Source organism: Thrips palmi, unplaced genomic scaffold (assembly GCF_012932325.1).
Source record: "Thrips palmi isolate BJ-2018 unplaced genomic scaffold, TpBJ-2018v1 HiC_scaffold_16, whole genome shotgun sequence".
NCBI classification, from domain to species: Eukaryota; Metazoa; Arthropoda; class Insecta; order Thysanoptera; family Thripidae; genus Thrips; species Thrips palmi.
Window position 1 is genome coordinate 16104940 of NW_023144625.1, and position 20734 is coordinate 16125673.

The window sequence follows — 20734 nt, forward strand, 5'->3', positions numbered from 1 at the left end:
TCGAAAGGCTCGAAAGGCTGGGCCCTGTCAAGGGCCCGCCTCGCCTCGCCTGGCTCGCGGAGACAAATGGTGCAGCTGCTTGGGGAAAAAAAAGATCAATATAAGCCGCTTTGCGATTGCGACGCCACTACCGCCTAAGCGCTGCGGCGTCATGGCGCACCTCGTAGGCCCTGACCGCCCTGCTGGCCTCCGCCTCCCACTCCCCGCGTGGGGCAGATGATTCATGAGGTACGGGAATGAGTTGCTTCCATTCAACTCGTGAACGCCCGGCCCGAGCAAAGTGGTCGCCTCTCCGAGTCACCGCCGCACACCGCCGCACAGCGCGGCCGAGATTTTTCTATAAAAAGTCGACTCGTTTTCACTCGGCGCGCTAATTAGTTTCAGCGTTTCGCAGTGTGGCCGTGCTTCGCCGTGCTTTCGCTTCATCAAGGCGGACGACGAGGGGGCTTTTATTTCGTGGGCATCGAACTAAAGGATCGGTCGCGCAAACAGATCGAGCGGCAATCAGTGCTAGAGTGGGTCGCGACGGACCGCCGCCGATGAAGAAGCGATTATCGAGCCGCCGAGAAGAGGGGCTATCTATCGCCAGCCTGCTGTTGGACACCTCGATGACGGCCACCTCGAAGGACGCCGTCCAGCGCGCCACGCGCCACGCCCAGCCGGCAACGGGGCCACCGTGTGATTATTCGTCCGTTCATGAACAGAAAAATAAAGCGCAGCTTTCATTTTGGAGTGTCATTTAACGGCGTGCACACCGGCACGTATGAAGATGGCGCCGAGAGTTGATAGTCACTCCTTGAAGTGTTTCCTGGATGGCCGCACTCGACGCAATCTCAGTGCAAGGTAAGCACTGATAGCGACGCCTGTCTCGGCGATCGGCTGCGGCGGATTTGGCTGTCCCTCCAGTTGCAGCCCGGCTCCCTCCACTGCAACCATGGCGTCCTCGGCAGCTCTGCTCCTGGCCGTCGGCCTGGCCATCGCCACCGGTAAGGCGGCGCGGAACACCCCTCGGGGGCATCGGAAGGGGAGACAGCAGAAAGACTCCGAGAGCCGTTTTCGTCGCTGTCTCTCTCACGCACATAGGGCGTGCCGCATGGGTGCGAGAGAGACAGAGCGACGAAAACGACTCTCGGAATCAGTCTTAGGGGCAGGATTTCCCTTCGAGGGCTCGCGGGCCTGTTTATAGCCGGCACAAATGACCCGGAAACGTGTCTTGCAATCGCGAGAGGAATCGTCTCTCTCTGCTTCCTGGATCGCCTGCTGGGCACTATTTGCTGTGTCGGTCCATGACTGCCTGACAAAGAAAGTGTAGGAGGAGCTCTGAGGCTTTTGGGGGTTGAATTTCAAAGACTCACCAAAGCTTAGCCAAAATTCATATATAATTTATTTTTGAAGTGTGGTAGCACATAACAAGAGTCAATATAAGATGTGTAACAAATGAATATTATTATTAAACAAGTTTATGAGGACGCGAGTCAAAAACTGATAACTAGTATTTAAAAACTTAAACAAAAAAAAATAACAAAAATAAACTATACTCCTGTAACAAATCACGCTACCTGCGTTAACAAAAAACGCGTAAAATTATGTCTAACTCTTCAAATTATTCAATCAGCTCTTTGTAAACTTAGCACTGTAATAACAGAAGTTAATGGATACGAATAAAATCAATGTCAAAGACACATATATAAGACATCTTGTCTGATGTACAAAACAAATTCATTAAGAAAATAGTCACTTGGTAAAACAAAAAAAAAACAATCAAAAGTTAGTGAAAATAAATAAAATAACTAACAAAAAAATCATTCATGAGAGCATGGAGGGCGGGCGATTCTCCTTGGCCCCGGATCTTCTGTTCCCCTTCCGCTTGCTTGGTCCGCTGCACTTGCTGGTGCTGGAGACATCGGACTCCTGGAGCGCGGACTCCAAGGGGCGCGAGGCGCGCTCGTCGGGCGACGGGTTGGGCACTGGCTGCTGCGCAGTGGTGCTGCTCACCGCGTCCCCGTCCAGCGCTGCAGCCGCCTGCTGCACGCCCTGCACGCCCACCACGGGGCCGGCAGGGGCGGACTCCAGCGCGGCACCGGCCGGGGCAGGCTGCTCCAGCAGCGCGGCGTGACTGCGCCGTTCGTGTGCGCGTCGGTCGGCGTTCCGGGAGAACGTCGCCACGCAGAAGGAGCAGGCGAACGGCTTCTCCCCGGAGTGAGTTCGCTGGTGCTGGTGAAGATGGGTGATCTGTGTGAACGCCATGTTGCACACGGTGCAGGTGAACGGCTTCTCCCCGGAGTGCGTCCGCTGGTGAACTTGAAGAGTGCTGGATTCTGTGAACGTCATGTTGCACACCGCGCAGCTGAACGGCTTCTCACCGGTGTGAATCCGCTGGTGACGGTGAAGAGCGCTGGACACTGTAAATGCCATGTTGCATACGGTGCAGGTGAACGGCTTCTCCCCGGAGTGCGTCCGCTGGTGCTGGTGAAGATTGCTGGCCTGTGTGAACGCCTTGTTGCACACGGCGCAGCTGAACGGCTTCTCACCGGAGTGCGTCCGCTGGTGATCGTGAAGATGGTTGACCCGTGTGAACGCCTTGTTGCACACGGTGCAACTGAACGGCTTCTCACCGGTGTGCGTCCGCTGGTGACGGTGAAGATGAACGGACTCTGCAAACGCCTTGTTGCACACGGTGCAGGTGAACGGCTTCTCCCCGGTGTGAATCCGCTGGTGACGGTGAAGAGCGCCAGACTCTGAAAACGCCTTGTTGCACACGGGGCAGCTGAAAGGCCTCTCCCCGGTGTGCACCCGCTGGTGCTTGAGCAGGTCGCTGCCCTTGGAGAACGCCGCCCCGCAGGTGCTGCACTTGTGGGCCTTGCCGTGGCGCCCCGCCGCATCCGACACTGCGCCCGCGCCCTCCGGGGAAGTCTCGCCGGCCACCGCGCTGCGCCTGCGCTGGATCTCAGCCCAGCAGTGCCCGCCGCGTTGGTGCTTGCCCAGCAGCAGAGGACTCACAAAGCATAATTTGCACTTGTCACACGGGAAGGTGCCGTCTGAAACAGGGACGTAGACATGAAGCCTCTGCCGAGGGCGAGGTGGAGCGGGGCGATCCCAGCAAGCGTGCACGCTACTCACTGAGGACGTGGGCGTTGGCGGCCGGAGCCCTAAAGGCTTTGGGGTCTATCCCCAGCTCCTTCCCGTAGGAGTCTCCGTACCACACGAGGAGCTCCGTGTTGGCGGGCACGTCCCGCACCGTGCGGTAGTAGAGGTGCCCTTGGAATTGGAAGGGATGGAGGTTGGCCTCCGCCACGTTCCGAGGGCAGTTGACGTAGCGCATCCAATTGGAGGTCGACTCTCGCAACGCGTCGACGCAATGCACTGGCTTGCCGTCGCGACGGATCTGTCGAAGAAGAACACGCATTCAGACAAGCCGAGACGGACAGAGGAAACGCACATTCAGGTCCGGATGAGGGCCTACCTCCCAGCCGTAGCCACTCTCCCTGTTGGGCTCGGTGATGTCCCCCTCGTAGGGCCCGAAGCGGGCGCGTTTGGGCACTGCCTGCTTGGTCCAGACGCCCTTGCCTGCGCCCTCGATCTTCGAGTCGAGCACAGCGAGCTGGGGCGGCACGGTGTGCAGCGCGCGCTGCGGGTCCTTGGGCTCGACCTGGGCACACCGGAGCAGACGACAGTGACAACCATCAAAGCGGGCCGTGGCAAGGCAACGGTGGCAACATCGCGGACCCCCACTGTACCTTGGCGTCTGGGATCACAAGCAGCGGGCCGTGGACGGGGCACTCGCCCTCCCAGCTCCTCTCGCAGTCGTCGCAGTCTGCCAACAGAAGACGACACTGGTCATTTCACCGCTGAAAACGGACAACTTGTCTTCCTGCAGCACGCCAGCCAGACGCGATGCAGCACTGTGAAGTGAAACCGCCTGGCGCCGCGGGTGGACTTACACAGCTCGTCGTCGTCGTTGAAGGCCTCCGCCCCCGCGTAGCACTTCCTGCTGCCTGTGCGTTTGGGGTAGCGGGCTGTCGCTGAGTCGACGGTTGGCGTGGGGGTCTTGTCCTGGGGCGCGGCGTCGGCGGGGACCTCCTTCACTGGAGCCTTCTTGGACCGCTGCGACTGCTTGGACGGCTTGGGCTTGGGCCTGCAACGCGGACACCACGCATGAGCGAGGGGGCGATCACCCCCAGTGGGGCGTGGGCCACGGGGGAGGCACCTTACCTGGTCGGCTTGGGAGGCACGAACTTGGCACGTCGCGAGGACCCCTGCTGGAAAAGCGAAGGCACGAAAATGTTAAGAACAGCGACCGGGTGAGCTCTGCCAGCTCTGCCGATACCCCCTGCTCCCTTCACGCACGCCCCGCGCGTGGGGTATTTCCACGTCCGCGCCCCCTCTCACCTGTTCCTCTTGCGCGGGAGTCCAGTCGGCGTCCTGATCTTCGCTCCGTCTGCGCTTCGGCGGCGGCGCCTTGAAGGCGGCGGGCTGCTTCCGCTGTGCGGGCACCGGCTTGGGAATCATGAACTGGGGCGGTCTTGGAGCGAGTCCTGAAAGGCAGTCACGGCAATCAATGCATTAGAGAGACTTAGAGGCAACTTGCATATGTCCGCCAGAGAGTGGATGCCGACAAACGTGACAGTAAAGTGGCGTGATATTCAGCCCGAATTAAGCGAGGCACGCGCGGGGACACGTCCGGATCAACGTGTTTTCGCGTGTTTTTCTCGTCGCGGCGTCGCGGCGTCTGGCCGGCAGCTGCCTCCGCCTCTGACGGCACGGACGGGACCGGCGCGGCAGCGAGATGTGATCGGCGCTAGACACGGTTCACACGGTTTGGCGAGGCTCGGCGAAGCGAACGCGTCGCGTCTCTCTCACTCTCAAGCCCGTGGCCGTTAAAGGAAGGCCCTGTGCTGATCACTGACAGATCACTTGGCAGGCTCAAATTGAACCTTACACTTTCCTAGACTCGTCCATCACTAACCTGCTGCTTGCATGGCATGGTAATTTTCCTTGGCACTGCGGTAGCTCGATTTTTCGTAACTAGACAGCTCGTCCCACTGGGCGGAGGAGAAGTGAGGACGGACATCCTCGTAGTCTGAGTTATCACTTTCGCTATCGCAATTCATGTCTGAAGAACACTGGAGCACAAATGTTTCGAAGCAAAACGGCAAAACTAACGGAATGGCGGTTGGTGGTTGAGCTTTCGCGCGCCGCAGTCAGGGTGTGTTCACAAACTCGCTCTGCGACCGTCAGTGACCATCTCTCTCATAGCAGATGATCTCTTCAATTTTGTATGGAAATGGCTGTTAAAATAATGAGACTCAATTTTTAAAACACAAAATAATCAGTACATGACTTAAAAACCGGTAGAATTCTTAATCCTTTGCAAATTTTCCTAGCCCTTCCCGCCTCCGTACTTCCGACACCCCTGATCCGAAATTCAAATTTTCAAATCCTCAAAGAGTATAAATTTCTTAATCGTTTTGCCACAGCTCTGCCCCAGGGCGCTGTCCCACCAAAGAGGCTCTTCGGGTCGGACTGGATCGAGCCTGAGATCGTCAATGGCACCAAAGCCGACATCAAGGAGGTGCCCTACCAGGTAGGAGTCGCAAACCCGTACGAAACTAACTGAGACTACCACGCGAAAAACAAAAGGATGACTATAATAAAACTTTACTGCCCTCAGCTGTCCATGGAGTTGATGTTCATGCACACCTGCGGAGCCTCCATCGTGAGCGAGAGCTTCGCCGTCACCGCGGCCCACTGCGTCGCCGGGTACGTGTTTTCGTGTCTGGGGGCGGCCGGGTGTCGAACCCGCGCCGCCAGGGAAGGGCCGAGGACCGTCCTGCAGGCTGCTTCCGGTGCGAGAGAGACAGAGCGACCGTGTTAATTGCTTCCAGGGCGCGGAGGCGCGCCACGGTGCGCGGCGAGCCCCTGCAGCGGGTTGGGTAGGCAGACCGCCACGCCGCCGTGAAGGCCGTGCAGGCCGTGCGGGGGCCGAGCCCGGCGCAGAGCACGGCGGCGTGCCTCGGCTCGGCTCCAGCATGGTGAGGGTTACGACCAGCCAGCCAGCCAGAACCGTGTGCTCACCTTTCGCGACTTGTTGCGCCGTCGTTGCCCTCTGATGTCACGGGTCCCCGCCGGTCTCCGCCCAGCAACTTGGAAGCAAATCGTCGTCCCCCCCCCTCCGCTCCAGAGCAGTGCTGCAACTGCAGTGCGTGATGTCTCGATCGTCTCTGTGCCGCAGCACCCCCGCCTGGATGCTGCGCGTCAGGGCCGGCTCCTCCTGGACCTTCTTCGGCAACTGGATGGGCTCCACCTCGGGCGTGAAGACCGCCGTGGCGCACTCCGAGTTCTCCATGGAGACCATGAACCACGACGTGGCCGTCCTGGGGCTGAAGCGCACCCTCAAGCTCGGCCCCGCCATCCAGCCCATCGCCCTGCCCGCCTCCGGGGAGGCCCTCCCCCAGGGCGCCACCGGTCTGGTGTCCGGCTGGGGCACCCTCTACGTACGTCTTAAGTTTATCATAATTATTTTACCTCTACTATCTATTTCAAAGAACTTGTATATATGCCCCTGTTTATTTTTTTACCAGGAGGGCGGACTGCTGACAGCCTTCCATCTGAGGAAGCTGGAGATCCCCCTGTGGACCAAGGACGAGTGCGCCGCCATGTACCCCAAGCCCACGACCGAAATCACCGGCAACATGCTGTGCGGCGGTGACTACACTGGCGACTCTTGCCAGGTATGTTATGTGCAAGCCGCCTCCTTAAACAATTTTATCATTTTCTAGATTGGCGCCTGCTTTTAAATAGTGCCCGTTTCATCCAAACAAGTGTTAAAGAATGAGTTGAATTTGTTCCAGGGCGACTCTGGCGGCCCCCTCGTGTCTGACGGCAAGCTGGTCGGCATCGTGTCCTGGGGCGAGGGCTGCAACGAGCAGGGCAAACCCGGCATCTACACCAGGGTATCTGCCGTCGACATCCGCGCCTTCATCAAGGAGCACGCCGGTCTCTGAGTCCTCATAGCAGTGTGTTTTGGGAAAGGAATTAAAGATTACAAACATTTACCTTCTTAGCTAATTTATTCAAGCATTGTGGCTGCATGTTGTGTTGCGTTTCCAAATCAAGGCAACAAAGAAACTCATCACAGGAAAGAAGACTTCTAGTTCATAAAATAAATTATAGTAAATTGTTATATTTGTAAAATTGGATAGTGATAACATTTATTATTTTTATAGGTCATGAGCACACATGATTCGCACATGGTTAAAATACTAGTCAAGTTTATTAACAAGAACATTATAAATAAGAATACTAAAAATCTTACAATTTCATCACAGGCAATATTAAAGCACACACAAATTTACTCATGCACTCCCTCTCCCTGAAGCAAGTAGCTTCTGGCATGTTTTCCATTGACAATAACATTTAAAGTACTGTGATGCACACCAGATTTCACTGGTCTAAAAATTACACTCATCGTGAAATAGGAAGCGGGTGGAACATAAAATGTAGGAGTTGACACACTGAAAGGAGATGACAGATCAGATATTGACACCTGTAACACACAATTTAAATTAACCTTTAAATTATTAGCACAGACATTGTAGATACTAATATATAACTTTAAAAAAAAACTCTTACATGTGCCTTTCTTGCAGATGGATTCTGAAATGTAATTTTCACTGTACTCTTGTGCCGTTGTCTTGTTTTAGGGAACTCGAGCGAAAAGACTTCAGGGTCTTTGTACACAGCATCAGTGTTGACAACTAAATCATTTGGGATGTCTCTACCTGCTTCCTTCTTCAAACTTATCTTCGAAACTGATGTTATTGAAGAAAGTGGTGAACCCCCAAAGTCTCCTTTGAAAACATCATCATTTTGAGCATCAGGAAATGCATTGGGCATGCCAGATAGTATAGGGCTCTCTAAATACTCAGAGGTATCCGAAGTTCTGAAAACAGAGTTTTCACATTAAATCATTGAAACTTATGTCATAGCTGGAACCATTAAAACTAGGATCCACTCACCTTTCATTAAGAAGTGGTGAGTTGAACATTGCAGTTCTGAAACACAAGATGAAACCATTGAACCCAGAAATAGAGGAAAATAAGTGTTGTTCAAAAACTGAACACAGAAGAGCTCTTACTCATTGGCAACAAGTTGATCAAACACTAGTGTCGCATCCATGTCAAAAAGATTGAGCCTTTCACGCTCGATAAGGACTGCTACTTTAAGACGGCGTACTGCTTGGGCCAATACAGATTCTGAAGACTGAAAAAATTGATGAAAGATATAACTGAGAAATGGTATGTGTAAAACTCAAGGAATACGAGGATTATTATTTCTCACAGCTTTACCTTGTTGTCCTTCAGTTCTTTTCCCACTCCTAAATCTCCAATGTATAAGGTGCCCCAGGGACACAGAGGACCAGATTTGTCAACTTTGTAGTATTTCATGAAAACTCTGTAAAGTAATGACATAACAAATTCATACAATTTGAAAATTGCACTGAAGGCCTCCTCCAATAGCTATATAGACAAACCTTCGAATACGCTGCCAAGTTGCAAGTTCAGACCATGACAGCCAAATATTGGCAAGAAGCTGCATGTCATCCGCATTTTTACTTAGCCATTGCAATATATCAAGACTGGGGTCAAAACGCACATTGAAACGTCCCATTTCTCCGGGCATGAGGGGGATTTCCTTTGGAGTCACATAGACTCCACAATCTTCAAACGGTAATTCTGCACAAAATAGAGTTTTTGAAATAAGTTATAGTACAAGATTCATTCCTCTAAACATAAAAACAGATTGAAACAGAAAGAAATTCTTACCTCCAGCAATCTGAACACTTATGTAAGCAGGAACTCGTCCTGTATTTTTAACAGAAAATGAGGCAACTATTTGAAGAGCATCATGGCTGGCATTGATATCTGATATTTCACTGCGTGCATCATTGTCAGCAAACATGGACATATTCAGGAAGAGTTGCGCCCATCTGTCTTTTGAAGCACCATCAACTGCCAGTTCAGCATTACCACCATAACCATAGAGTGCAATCTGGGCAAATATAGGGAAAATATAAACCATTACAAAATAGCGGGTTCTTTCATTCAACACCACAAAAAACATAGCAAAAAATTATGAAACAGGATGTACCAGTCTTCTATCCTCTGATGTGGCTGAAGAACTTTCTGAAGTTGCAACTCGACTAATAACAAGTTTTCCAACGATAGATCCAATGGATATGGGAGAGAAAACGACATTGATCCGCCGGGTTTCTTCTGAGTGCAAGGTTAGCATTAGCTCTGCCAATAATTCACCTCGTTCACCAATCAACTTTAAAACAGAAACATAAGTAAATAAATGTAAATAGAGATAGGACACTCCCACTCAACTTGTGAACAGCTCCTACCTTAAAGGCAGCATTTGGTGAGGTGACAAGTAGGCGCACACGTGTAGATGCTTTGTTGCGGAGGGCAAATGTTTGAGTCACACTTGACCCAGGAGGGACAGACGCCCACGACAACTGAGAGTGAGTACTATCAATTTGGAGAGGGCCAGAGGCGATAGATGCCAAATCTAGTCAAAAAAATTGTAATAAAAGTACTGTATTGTGTCCACAATAACTATTGCAAATCTGATTATGAAAATGACCAATTAATGTACTAATCATGCATGTTTACCTGTATGTTTTGATGAGCTTTTTGAGGAGGAAACTATGGAGCGAGCAGAACTACAGTTACTAGGGGGTCGAGGCTCTACTGAAAAGGAAACAAAAAATGAAGGGAAAAAACAATTAAGAGGAAAATCTGACTTTAGCTGCACACAAAATAAAAGTAACATTATCACACCTGATGAGTTCTTTGAAGCAGTTCCTTGGGATCTGCAGCTTGGTTCCGAACGACGAGATAAAGATCCTTTACCCAGAGACTTGTGTGTTGGCAAACTGTTCTGACTTGAATGTTTGGAATCCGACAAGTGTTCACGTGAGCCTTGGAATTTTACGCTTAATTGATCTGATCCCTGGGAACTCCTGCTTGCTCCGCCAGAGTCATCATTCTCATTTCCTATCAGTCTTCTTGAAGAGAGATTACTTTTGATTGAGGGGTTGTTGCTTGTTGCTCTGTTAAGGCTATGGGCTCTGGTGACAGGCTGCTTTGATTGAACCTTGGGTGTTGAGAAATTCCTGAACTGACTTGAAGTTGGATTACCGTTGGTTGTTGGAGGTGGCATGAAAGATGACATAGATTCATAATCATAATGTTCACTCCTAATGTCAGCACAGTCATTTAGTTTAGCTTCTGACTTGATTTTTCTGATATTAGAAGAGCTTGAAGCTTTAGAAATTTGAGATACACTTGACACCCGCTTGAATTCCTTATCCTCTTTTTCTGATGCCTTATCATAGCTGAGAGAACGGTCCACATCACTACCAAACACAGAATCATCGCAACTACGATTCATTAGTCCATTCTGTGAAATCCACTCTTTAACACGTTGATTGCGTGAAGGAGAATTTTCAGAAGAGTTCATCAACGTAGACTTTCCCATTTGAGAAGCTGGATTGCTACTGCTTTTTGATGCCTTGCTTGCCTCATGATTTGTACTTTGAACTTTGATAGAATCAAGATCAGGCTTAGATGATGAAATTACAACCCTGCAAAATGAAAAAATGAAATATTTTGAAAGATAGTTGACTCATCCATTAAGAAATTTGAGTTGATAAAATAAGATGATGATGACAGCTCACCTTTCCATTAACTCATCCACAAGTTGACGAGCAGACTTTGGACCAGAAGGTTTCTCATTCAATATGAGAAGCACTTGAGAGAGGCTCAGAAGTTTCTCCCCAGAGTCAAGACTGAGAGAAGATGAGTTCAGTTCCTTAGCCACACCATCTTCACTTTCTCTTGGAAGTGACAAAGACATTGACAGACGAGAAGATACAGAGTCTCGTATTTCAGAGGGACGAGACCTTGCCCCACTGGGCTTAGTGCGTGGTGGTGGTGGAGGCATTAAGTCCATGCTCCTTGAAGCTGGATTTTGAACCTGAAGATCAACATGGATGAAACCTACACAAACTGAGTTAAATTGTTGGCAAATTTTGTAAGGAGGTGAAACCTTACCACGTCCAGGCCAGACTGATGATGTACAGCTTCAGAAAGCATAGATTCAGATAAGTTCAGTGTGTCAGCAGAAGATGAATTCAAAGTTCTACTTAAGCCAGCATCTCTTGTGGGAACCTCATCTACAGAACCTGAAACAAACATGAAAATTAAATTATCACAAAACTTATGGGTAACAAACAGCACAGAAATATTGTTAAGACTGACCTTGGGAATTGTTCATATTAATAAGAGGAGGATGCGGTCGTCTCTTTGGAGGGCTTGTTATGGAGTGACCAAAGTTTGGGCGTTGGTCATGTGCATCTCCAAGCTGCTCAGTGTGCAATTTGAAATATTCTCCAGCTGACATTCGCCGTTTTCCAACATCTTCCATAATACTAGAACTATAGCATTTACATAATATAAGAAAATGCCAATAAATAAATTAGTTTACACTAGTGACAATGTATACTTGCCTTATTGTAACTTCACCAGCAATAATTCCAGACATAGATGAGAGATTCAGATTTTGAGTAAGATGTTCTATTTCAGTTGTATCAGACTTTGGTATGGGAGCTATAGGAAGGTCTTCAAAATGTTGCCTCCAAGAATTCTCATCCTGCTCCATACGGTCCATAGCCATGTCTAAGAAAACATTAAATTTCATAAAGGTACAAAGTTTATTATTTCTTGAGTCAGTACCCAAAGTTACACTTAGGAAGAGAGGGGTAGGGAAGGGGAGGGGAGAAACTTACCAGCAGATTGAAAATTTTCTGAGGACATGGAATCAATAACAGCTGGTGAACCAGAGAAACTCATAAAATTTGCAGCACCAAATGTTGCCTGTGGTAGGGGCAGAAAAATATTAAAGAACACAATAAGAAGCGAATAACTGAAAATAAACCAAGAAGAGACTGACGTTGGAGATAGGAGATGGAGTCTGTGCAGGGTCCGCAAAATAAGCTCCTACAGCATCTTTGGTCGCTTTTTCAATGGCAGCAGCTTCATTGGTAGAATCATCAACATTATACGACTCTCCAACTATAGAAAGAAATGAGAATGAAAACCAAATCTGAATATATAGAATACAAGAAAAAAGTAATAAGTGCTTACATTGTGACAGCCTGATGGAATCTGTGCTTCTGTCCATGGTACGCTGAGCTAATGCCTTTTGAAGTCTGAGACGAAGGTCTGCTTGCTGCATGCTTCGAGAGGAAGATGTGGATTCGTTCAGCATCCTAGAGCTTCTGTCAGTGCCTGATTTTCGCCTCTTGTTCTCGGCTTCCAGGTCATTCATGGAAAAACGACTAGAGCTGGTCTTGCGGGGGAACTGGCTTGGACAGAACATGTTAGGAACTTAACTTACCTTTGAATCAAAACACACAAACTTAATAGGGCAGGATAATACATACAGGATCAGGCTGCACATTTTCTTTTTCCAGCAAAGAATGAAATGAATACTCTCTGCGGAAGTTTGCTAACAATTCAGCTACATTGGTGCCATCTTCAGCCTCTGATAAACCTAAAACGAACATTAAGCATCACCTCCGACCAAAATAACATAAGAAAACATGTCACTCCACTCCATTGACAGGAAAACAACAAACCTTGCAGGTCATCCAATTTTAAAATTCCAAGAGAAGAATTTGCTTCACTGTTTGTGACAGCACTTTCCCTGCGATCGTCATGTAGCTCAGTAACACTTGATGCTTTACGGAGTGGCTGAACACTAGGAGGAGGCTGCAAACACAACAAAATATTATTTCAACTTCATTCAATCACAAGCAGGAAGAAAATAAAGGATTGGGTGATAAAAGCACGGGTACCATTTTAAAGCTCCCTGGAGATCTATCACTCAATGAACCAAGCTGGTCTGCCAGTAATTTCATACCATCGATGGCATTCAAAAGATAAGAAGGCGACTGAATGGTTGGAGGGCTTTCCTTCACTTTCTGCAATGCTGGTGGGAGCCTGAGGTAAATCAAGAGCATAAAAGGGAAAGAGGGCAATCAGATCAAAAGTTAGTTTTTGAATGTCATTTTCTTCCAGTTGAGCATGGTCAATGTTTCACGATCCTGAAAAAAATTACAGTACTGCAGTGAAGGGGTTGCTTACGGATCGAAAGGCTTGCGGTTGACAGTTGAGCAGGCTTGAGGTTTCGGCGTGTTCAAGATGCTCTGGTCCAACGAGAGATCATCCCGAACCTGCTTCTTGCTCGGCTGCACGGGGGTGTATGAGACCTCCATTGAACAACGACGAAACTGCTAAACTTGACTCGGGAAACTTGACAGAACTTCAGTCACAACACCAGAAAACTCCATTCATTTGACCGTAAATGGGTTTGCTGTCAAAAGGAAAACCGGAGATTCAAAATAGACAGAGAGAAGAACAAAAATAATCACAACAGCCGAGTGCGCCACTCTGATGACGAAAAAAAGCATCGGTTAAGATGAATATTACTTCATCAATGCGGTATCGAAGTACGAAATTTCTAAAAAAAATAACTCACTGGATGAACTTAAGAGTTGGAGGTAAATTAAAGCATGCTGCTGCGGTCCTCACGTGCACGTCAGCAGTCCGGTCGTTGGCACAACCGTTTCCTTATTTGCAGGACACAACAGCAGCCAGGCCCACACCCGTCCCGCGCTCGTTTCGTTGCAACAGTTGTCAAGCCGATTGTTTTATATTTACTTGTCTCAATTGAAAAATCCGGTGGTGTAGTGACTCAGCATCTGGCCCATTCCTTGTTTCCATCATGAGCTCAGACACTTTGTCCGCAGTGAAGGGCCTCTCCGACCAGGAACTGCGCGAGAAGCTGACAGGATTGGGAATGGATGTAGGGCCTATCACAGGCACAACAAGAACTCTCTATGAGAGGAAATTGGTCCAGCTGCTGACAGGAAGTTTGCCTGAATTCGGCGGAGACGCATCTCCAACTCCGCCTAAGTCACCCCCAAAATCACCACGGAAGCCTTCTCCACGCAAACCAGTTGACGAAGGGCACTATGGTAAAATGTTTACCCATGTGTCGGCTACAACTTACGCAATTATTTTACCTCACGAAGTGTTGTCTGCTTACAGGTGCTGCCCCAGACCATGACACTGCTGATGGCTACACCATGGGAGAGGTAAATGCATCTGTGCGACAGCCCCTCGAGAGTTCTACTATCAACCTAATACGAGCCCGAAAGCCTGTATCCCGAGCTGTAATCGAAGAACCCTTTTCACGGCAATCAATTCCACGACAGTCTTCACCATTCCCAGCTGCCAATGCGCAGTTCAGGAAAGCAGAGCCAGGAAGTGGTGGGTCTACTATGGATCATGTATTGAAATTTGCTCTGTTTGGCATTGTCATGCTAGTGATCATTTATTTCATAACTAATCAGGAACCTGGAAAGTCCTTAGAACACAGGACTTAAACATCCTGATATGTTTATTTGCCTACCTTGTTACTCTCATTTCTTACCCACTATGTTTTTTTAATCCTAATATAATTTGATATCTCAACTCCTATTTAGATCATGTTATGCAATCCACTTTTATTGATTTCTTTGCCATATTATGTATTGATCTTCTTATCCTTTTAGAGCTAAGTAAATTATTATTAAATTTCTAAGTTTCATTTCGTACCCAGCATTTCCCAAAGCTATTCAAGTGAACATCAAGCAGAGGAAACCATAAGGAAAAATACCAAACAATTAAAATGTAAGCAGCAAAAATTTATTAACATATAATGTACAGATTTCTTCTACATCTCTATCCATACCACAGGGAACTTGCAGTGGGACACATTTAGATAGGTGACTTCCCAACACCTTGGATATTGTCATAGTAGTCAGCAGGTTTCATCTTCACCACCTTTCCGTAACCTTCTGATCCAATAGTATAGTATGGCTTGGAACGAATGGATTCCCACCCTGACACATTCTGCCAATCCTGTAGAGAAGAAAGAAACTTAGATCCTGCAGGCAAATATAATTTGAAGCAATACTACTTCTACTTACATTTGAGTGATATTTGAATATATAATATCCTACGTAGCCACCAGCAATTGCAAGACAAATCTTGCCTGTCCAAAACCGGTAGGCATGGGTCATGAACTTCTGTAAGGCAGAAACAGATGTGAGGAATAAGCTGTGCAGGAAATCCAGTGTGCGCAGGCTACTGCAGCTCTACCACCAACTTACTGTGTTCGGGTTTTGGGTCTGGAAAAGTGTCTCCAGGGGCCAGCGATACAACCTACGGATAGGATTGTAGCGCTCCTTGTAGTACCACTCTGGGGTCACTGGCTCGTGGTGGAGGACTTGGTCCTTGAGGAACTGAGCACGCCAGGTGCGGTCTGCATCCGTGAAGCCTCCAGCCAGACGCTCTCGCTGGTTGCCAAAGCGGCCTTCGATGGCAATCGCTTTGACTCCTCCGGTCGGGGAGTCGGGTCCGTCCTTTCCCTCGTACTGCATCGCAGCTGGCCTTGCTCTGCAAACCAAAAGCATAAGAATTCTGTGAAAGAGGCGCGAGAAGGCCTGGGAGCCACTGGACCGCCGGCATCTTAAAATGTTCGACGCACAGATCAGCCCACAAACAGCTGACATAGGCACAGGTTAGGATCTAGCACTGCGACCTTCCCAACAAGCGCAGTCAGAGGCCGGAGGCAAGTCAGGTCAGGTGACCAAAGTTCAAGACAATTTTGAACTTTTACTTGGTTCGAAAGATAAGCAAGTGACCTTATCTGCAAGAATTACAGTGAAACATTAGATAATTGGGGCTGACAAACCTTCGTCGATCCGAGGTAAAACTTGTGTCTACTGCTTGGGAACAAGCATCCCAACACTCCCGTTGAAAAACATTTATACGCAATGCTGTTCTCAAAATCTGTATCATAAATACTTATTAAAGCTTCTATTTTGTTTTCAAAAAATTTACTTGAGAATTTTTTTCAAATTCTCGGTGCGCTTTGGACTTTATTATTTACCAGCGTTACTCTTCAGGCACTTTAAGGTAACCAAGTTGCCTACCCTGGAACCCAGTTCAACATGTCGCTGCCACCACCTACTGTTGGAAGTAATTCTTTGCCTAATTTACCTGACAAAGAGACTCTTTGGCAACAAACTTATCTCGAGGTATTCATCTCTCCTGTACTAATAACACTCAGTAGTTCTTCTTTTTATGTGTTATCTTTGGTGTCTTATATTAGGTTTGTGCGTGTAGTGTAACCTAACTTTGCCAATCAAAACAATCCTCTCCCGAACATGTTTTGGTGAAATAAAATGGGATGGAGGCGATGTCACGTCTCGTCGTGGAACTCATGTAATTGGTGCTTTTAAATTTTTTTTATTTCTTGCCAGGCATTCCATCAAAATTATGATTCAGTTCAACGTTGGACAAAATGGAAGGAGGACCATGAGCAAGTCAAAACTACTTTGTCTGCTTTGCCAGACAAGCTATCACATGAAGTGGTTGTTCCCTTTGGCTCCAAGGCCCTCATGAAAGCAAAACTAGTGCACACAAATGAGGTCTTGACATGTATAGGAAGTAGCTGGTTTGTGAAACAGTCTGCTAAACAGGGAATCGCAATGTGTGAAAGAAGGATAGTTCGTATGTATTTTAAAGTCTTACCATTTGATTGAATATCAGTGGAGCTTTTAGTAACTGTTTGAACCTTGCAGAATCTGAGGATATGCTGAAGAAACTGGAAAATGAAAGAACTCTGTTGACAAATCGTCAAACAGTTCCAAAGGTGGAAGAAGCTTTTCCTAGCGACGGCACCGAGGAAATAGTTGAGGAGTACAATGAGGAAATGGAGGCAGAGTGGAGACGTAAGTAGTATCCTGTTTGGAGATTAGAATATAATGACTTTAAATTTATTTTATCTTATGAATATTGCTTTACAGGGCGCCATAGAGAAAGAGAAGCTGAATATCACCGTAAGCTTGCAGAGCTGAGGAAGAGGCAAACAGAACAGCCTCCAGTGCAAACTGAGGAAGACTTATTCAGGCGACTTGATGAGCTGGAACTTGAAGAGGAACTGAATGACGAATTGGAAAGGTAAGCTGATCAAATTTATTTTTACTTTTATTTAATTTAAATGTGTAATGGCACATCTTACCACAACTCTCTTTTGTAGGCTTCATGCTGAATATGAAGCAGATTATGAAAATAATGATGAAGAAGGGGAAGGTGAAAGCGAAGGAGATGAGGATGAGGACAGTGAAGGTGGAAGCGGTGATGAAATGGATGAAAACTACAGTGTTGACCCCAGGAAAGTTACCTTGCTAAATAAACCTAAAAGTACAAACCATAATGATGGGACAAGAATTGTAGACATTGAAGAAGTTGAATCTCTAGGAAATGACAGGAGAAAAAATAATGATGTATCATGCAGTCTGCAGACCTCCTTTGCTTCAGAGAACTGTCCTGAGCTTATGAAAAAGAACAGGAGGATATCTTTTGCTGATGAGACTCAAATTCAACAACAAACAACAAAAAATGAGTATGAAGATGAAAGTATCTACATCAGATTTAATCATTCGTCAGAACTTTCAGATCAGATGTCCAGAAAAACTCTTGAAGCTCCTTTAGAAACAGTGAGTATTTTTAAAACTATGGATTGAAAGTTTTGTAAAAAAAAAATTAGATTGCTAATTAATTTTTTTATCTAGGTTGGAACACCTATGTACAACACTCCAGCTGACATTTTTACTGTTCATAAAGCTCAATTTGTAAGCCCTCAGCCTAAGTCCATATTAAAGAAAAGCTCATCATATCCCGACAAATTTTCAGACAAAAGTCAGAGAAAACCAGTCCAATCTTCAGCATCATTTGGGGCAAGATTTGGTATGAGCTTGTCTGACTCTGATGAAGATTTGGCCAGTGATGAACCAAGAAGAGACCTCAGTCACTTGCCTCCAGTAAGATATTCTTACTGACTTGTATAGAAAAGTATCAGTAACAAAGACATATACTAAGCTGTGTCTGTTCCTTAGGTTTTGTGCAACGTGCAAGAGTCCTCTGGTCAAGCACCTCCTGCCAGTTCGCAGGAAACTTCCAGCAGACCTGTGAGCCGCTTCAAACTGGCAAGGCAAGGAGCCAAGAGACAATAAATCAGACTGAACCAACAAATCGCTTGTGTCATATCAATGAAATCCTGTTACAAATAAACGCTCTATTTTTTTAATTTTTTTTTTTTTTCATAAAAATCAAGTGCTTGTTTCTTTTGACTGCCCAAACGAACGAAAAGAACACAGTCGTCTGACACCCGAGGGACGAAGGACCGCTGCTGCCGTTGACCCAAGGGGCGGGTCTGCGGGCCTCAGCAGCCACGGCGTGGGGCGGTGGGCTTTGGAGGCAGCCATTGGGGGAATGACCCGGGCGGGCCGGGCGGGCTGCTGTTAGCGCAATGCCGGCAACCGGCCTTCGGACTAGATGCAGGTTGTGCAGCCCTGGCCGCGGCCCCGGCATTAAAATGCAGCGGGCCGAACACTGGTGCCCCACAGACTCACAGCGCGCCGCTAAGTAGGCACTGCAACACGAAAAGAGGTCCTTCTGCACCCCGCGCCGAGGCCGAGGTGGGCGGGGGCGCCCGGTCGGGTGGGTTGCCTACGCTCCGAACGGTAACGACCTGGCGGCCGTTGGCGCTTCGCACTGCTTCGCGCGGGGGCCACGTCCGGAGGCCGCACCAAGGCGACTCGATGCAGCAGACGGCTCCTGCACTGTGACTTCGTCGCCCTGTCTCCCTCACACCCTGACGGCACACCCCTTGCGTGCGAGAGAGAAGGAGATAGACGAAAGCTATGTTCGGAATCGCTCTGCAGGTCCTCGCCTCCGCGTAGTTCGCACCCACCCGTGAGTCCGTGCGTCGCGGCACGGCAGCGGTGCGGCCTGCGGCACCGCGACTCGCCCCAGTCATAAGCACGGAAGCCACGTGCGAAGAGGCACCAGGACACCGCCAGCCACAGCACGCCGAGGACGCCGTCAGCGGCAGCACCCGACACTCCGACCATGCGACTGCCCCTGCTGTACCTGCTGCTCATCATGGCGGCGTCGGCCGCCGTCGTGAACGCCGTACCCGTGAACGCCGTACCCACCCAGGTCGTCCGAACCGCCTCGCGGTGGCGCCGGGACCTGGTGTTCAGCCCGCTGTTCACGACGCAGGTCCGCGAAGAGCGGAGGCGCGGCCTGGGCCACGGGCGCCGGGGCATTCCCCGACGCGGCATCGGCCTCAGGCAGTGACCAGTGCAGTGGTGAAAGCGGGACATGAAAATGCAAACGTGCGTGGGGATTCGAACCCGCACACGTCAGCGGCGTCAGCAGCGCTCGGCCTATTGTGCGTACTACCCGTGAGGCCGTCCAGCAGATCTAGATATCTAAACGCGGCCGCGCTCTCGACCTTCCCCACCAATGCCACTTCTTGGCCAGACTTTATTTGTACTTATTTTTATCTGCTTTGCTTCAATAAAGGGCGCTGTGGAGCGTGAGACTCGGATCGTGGCAAATTTTCATTTCCTGCTGGCCCATTCATCCACCGCGGCGACGGCGTGGAGGGCCGCGACGGCCCGCCGCCACAATAGTAGCGGCAATAGCGTCTCCACCACGCCACCCTATCCGTCAGGGCGCGTCCCTAAGCCATGCCCAGGCCCAGGGCCTCCCGAAGGCCTCGGCGTCCCACTGCACTTCTGCGAGTACTGTACCGAGCGCGTAGTACAACGCACAGACAAGCGCCCAGCACGCGGGCAACCCGGCAGACTGATGCCGAGGGGTCGTTTCGTCGCTCTGTCTCTCTCGCACTCATGCGGCGAGGCGCGACAGAGCGAAGAAACGACCCTTCGGAATCCCTTGGCCGGGCCGGGCCCCCTTCTAGCCCATCGCTTAACCAATTAGTCCGATCAAGTAGTCTGGGCTAGGGCGGCGTGGCGGCCCAAGCCGGGCCACAACTGGATAAGAGTGTCTCTGAGTGTGGCGGCCGCAGCGCCCTCGGTATCATCGCCGTAAGAAGGGGCAGCGAACCGAGAGTCTTCACCCGCGCCCACCACCTCATGTCGAAGGGTCGTTTCCTCGCTCTTTGTCGCACTCATGAGGCGTGGCCCGTCTGCGAGAGGGTATGTTTTGGGGCGGCTGGACCGGGCGGCCAGACCCGGGCAACCTCGTCTGGAGGGCTGGATGGGATCCCACACGCTTGCGCTGCCCGCGCTGCCCTGTGCGGGAGGCCCTGCAGTGCAACAACCTCAGCCAGCCAGGGCAAGGCACACCCGCCAAGGCACGCGAGCCGGAGTGGTCCTGAATGGTCCGCGAACTGCGAGGCGGCGGCAGTGGGGCTCTAGTTGCCCAGAGTTATTGTGAGGACGAGGCTGGCCCGTAGGTTGGAGGGGGAAGGACCCGACGCACCGGAAGCTAATTTCGCAGTGCAGGAGCGAAGTGGGCCTGGAGGAGGAGGGGACCCCCTCTCTCTTTTCCAGAAGCGACGGCCTCTCCAATGGAGATGCTGTGTCGGCGAGTACGCGACGTGCGGGGCAGGCCCCCCTAGGGATCGCGAGCAGCGCGGAGCAGCGCCGCGGGGTGAGGGGCCGGAGGGGCCTCTCCGCGCCCCACCTCACGCCCCGCGCCCCGCGGGGCCCATCATAGGTTAGCCCGGCCGGCACGCC

The 20734-nt window shown here is 49.7% G+C and overlaps 6 protein-coding genes across 10 annotated transcripts; 3 read left to right on the forward strand and 3 right to left on the reverse strand.

The window, feature by feature from the left end:
- Nucleotides 1–828: 828 nt before the first annotated feature.
- LOC117643198 (trypsin delta-like) lies at nt 829–7055 on the forward strand. Its single transcript, XM_034381949.1, has 6 exons — nt 829–986; nt 5478–5584; nt 5672–5760; nt 6233–6494; nt 6582–6731; nt 6852–7055. The coding sequence occupies exons 1-6, from the start codon at nt 935–937 to the stop codon at nt 7002–7004; spliced, it is 813 nt and encodes a 270-aa protein (XP_034237840.1). The 5' UTR covers nt 829–934; the 3' UTR covers nt 7005–7055.
- LOC117643195 (histone-lysine N-methyltransferase PRDM9-like) lies at nt 1362–5166 on the reverse strand. The gene is made up of 8 exons (XM_034381947.1): nt 4967–5166; nt 4390–4535; nt 4213–4259; nt 3942–4135; nt 3738–3814; nt 3464–3649; nt 3121–3385; nt 1362–3038 (listed from the first exon to the last, which is right to left on the reverse strand). The coding sequence occupies exons 1-8, from the start codon at nt 5109–5111 to the stop codon at nt 1807–1809; spliced, it is 2292 nt and encodes a 763-aa protein (XP_034237838.1). The 5' UTR covers nt 5112–5166; the 3' UTR covers nt 1362–1806.
- On the reverse strand, nt 7052–13729 carry LOC117643194. Of its 2 annotated transcripts, XM_034381945.1 has the most exons (23): nt 13609–13729; nt 13215–13443; nt 12926–13070; nt 12707–12839; nt 12512–12621; nt 12213–12429; nt 12019–12140; nt 11855–11942; nt 11576–11744; nt 11328–11503; nt 11121–11251; nt 10745–11043; nt 9846–10651; nt 9678–9755; nt 9407–9573; nt 9151–9330; nt 8826–9051; nt 8534–8735; nt 8349–8454; nt 8138–8262; nt 8019–8054; nt 7633–7942; nt 7052–7546 (listed from the first exon to the last, which is right to left on the reverse strand). In XM_034381945.1, the coding sequence occupies exons 2-23, from the start codon at nt 13343–13345 to the stop codon at nt 7352–7354; spliced, it is 4152 nt and encodes a 1383-aa protein (XP_034237836.1). In that variant the 5' UTR covers nt 13346–13443; nt 13609–13729; the 3' UTR covers nt 7052–7351. The 2 variants fall into 2 exon arrangements, with proteins under 2 accessions (XP_034237836.1, XP_034237837.1); XM_034381946.1 differs by lacking the exon at nt 13609–13729 and having other exon boundaries at nt 9678–9752; nt 13215–13492.
- On the forward strand, nt 13716–14631 carry LOC117643200 (ankyrin repeat and LEM domain-containing protein 2-like). The gene is made up of 2 exons (XM_034381954.1): nt 13716–14107; nt 14181–14631. The coding sequence occupies exons 1-2, from the start codon at nt 13855–13857 to the stop codon at nt 14516–14518; spliced, it is 591 nt and encodes a 196-aa protein (XP_034237845.1). The 5' UTR covers nt 13716–13854; the 3' UTR covers nt 14519–14631.
- A 166-nt stretch (nt 14632–14797) lies between these two features.
- Nucleotides 14798–15992, reverse strand: LOC117643199. 4 transcript variants are annotated; one of them, XM_034381950.1, is made up of 4 exons: nt 15871–15992; nt 15287–15572; nt 15104–15202; nt 14798–15035 (listed from the first exon to the last, which is right to left on the reverse strand). In XM_034381950.1, the coding sequence occupies exons 1-4, from the start codon at nt 15975–15977 to the stop codon at nt 14892–14894; spliced, it is 636 nt and encodes a 211-aa protein (XP_034237841.1). In that variant the 5' UTR covers nt 15978–15992; the 3' UTR covers nt 14798–14891. The 4 variants fall into 4 exon arrangements, with proteins under 4 accessions (XP_034237841.1, XP_034237843.1, XP_034237844.1 ...); XM_034381952.1 differs by lacking the exon at nt 15871–15992 and adding an exon at nt 15718–15845; XM_034381953.1 differs by lacking the exon at nt 15871–15992 and adding an exon at nt 15821–15843.
- An 87-nt stretch (nt 15993–16079) lies between these two features.
- On the forward strand, nt 16080–18270 carry LOC117643197 (unconventional prefoldin RPB5 interactor-like protein). Its single transcript, XM_034381948.1, has 7 exons — nt 16080–16216; nt 16442–16691; nt 16763–16912; nt 16988–17141; nt 17221–17680; nt 17756–18004; nt 18080–18270. The coding sequence occupies exons 1-7, from the start codon at nt 16130–16132 to the stop codon at nt 18194–18196; spliced, it is 1467 nt and encodes a 488-aa protein (XP_034237839.1). The 5' UTR covers nt 16080–16129; the 3' UTR covers nt 18197–18270.
- Nucleotides 18271–20734: the final 2464 nt, after the last annotated feature.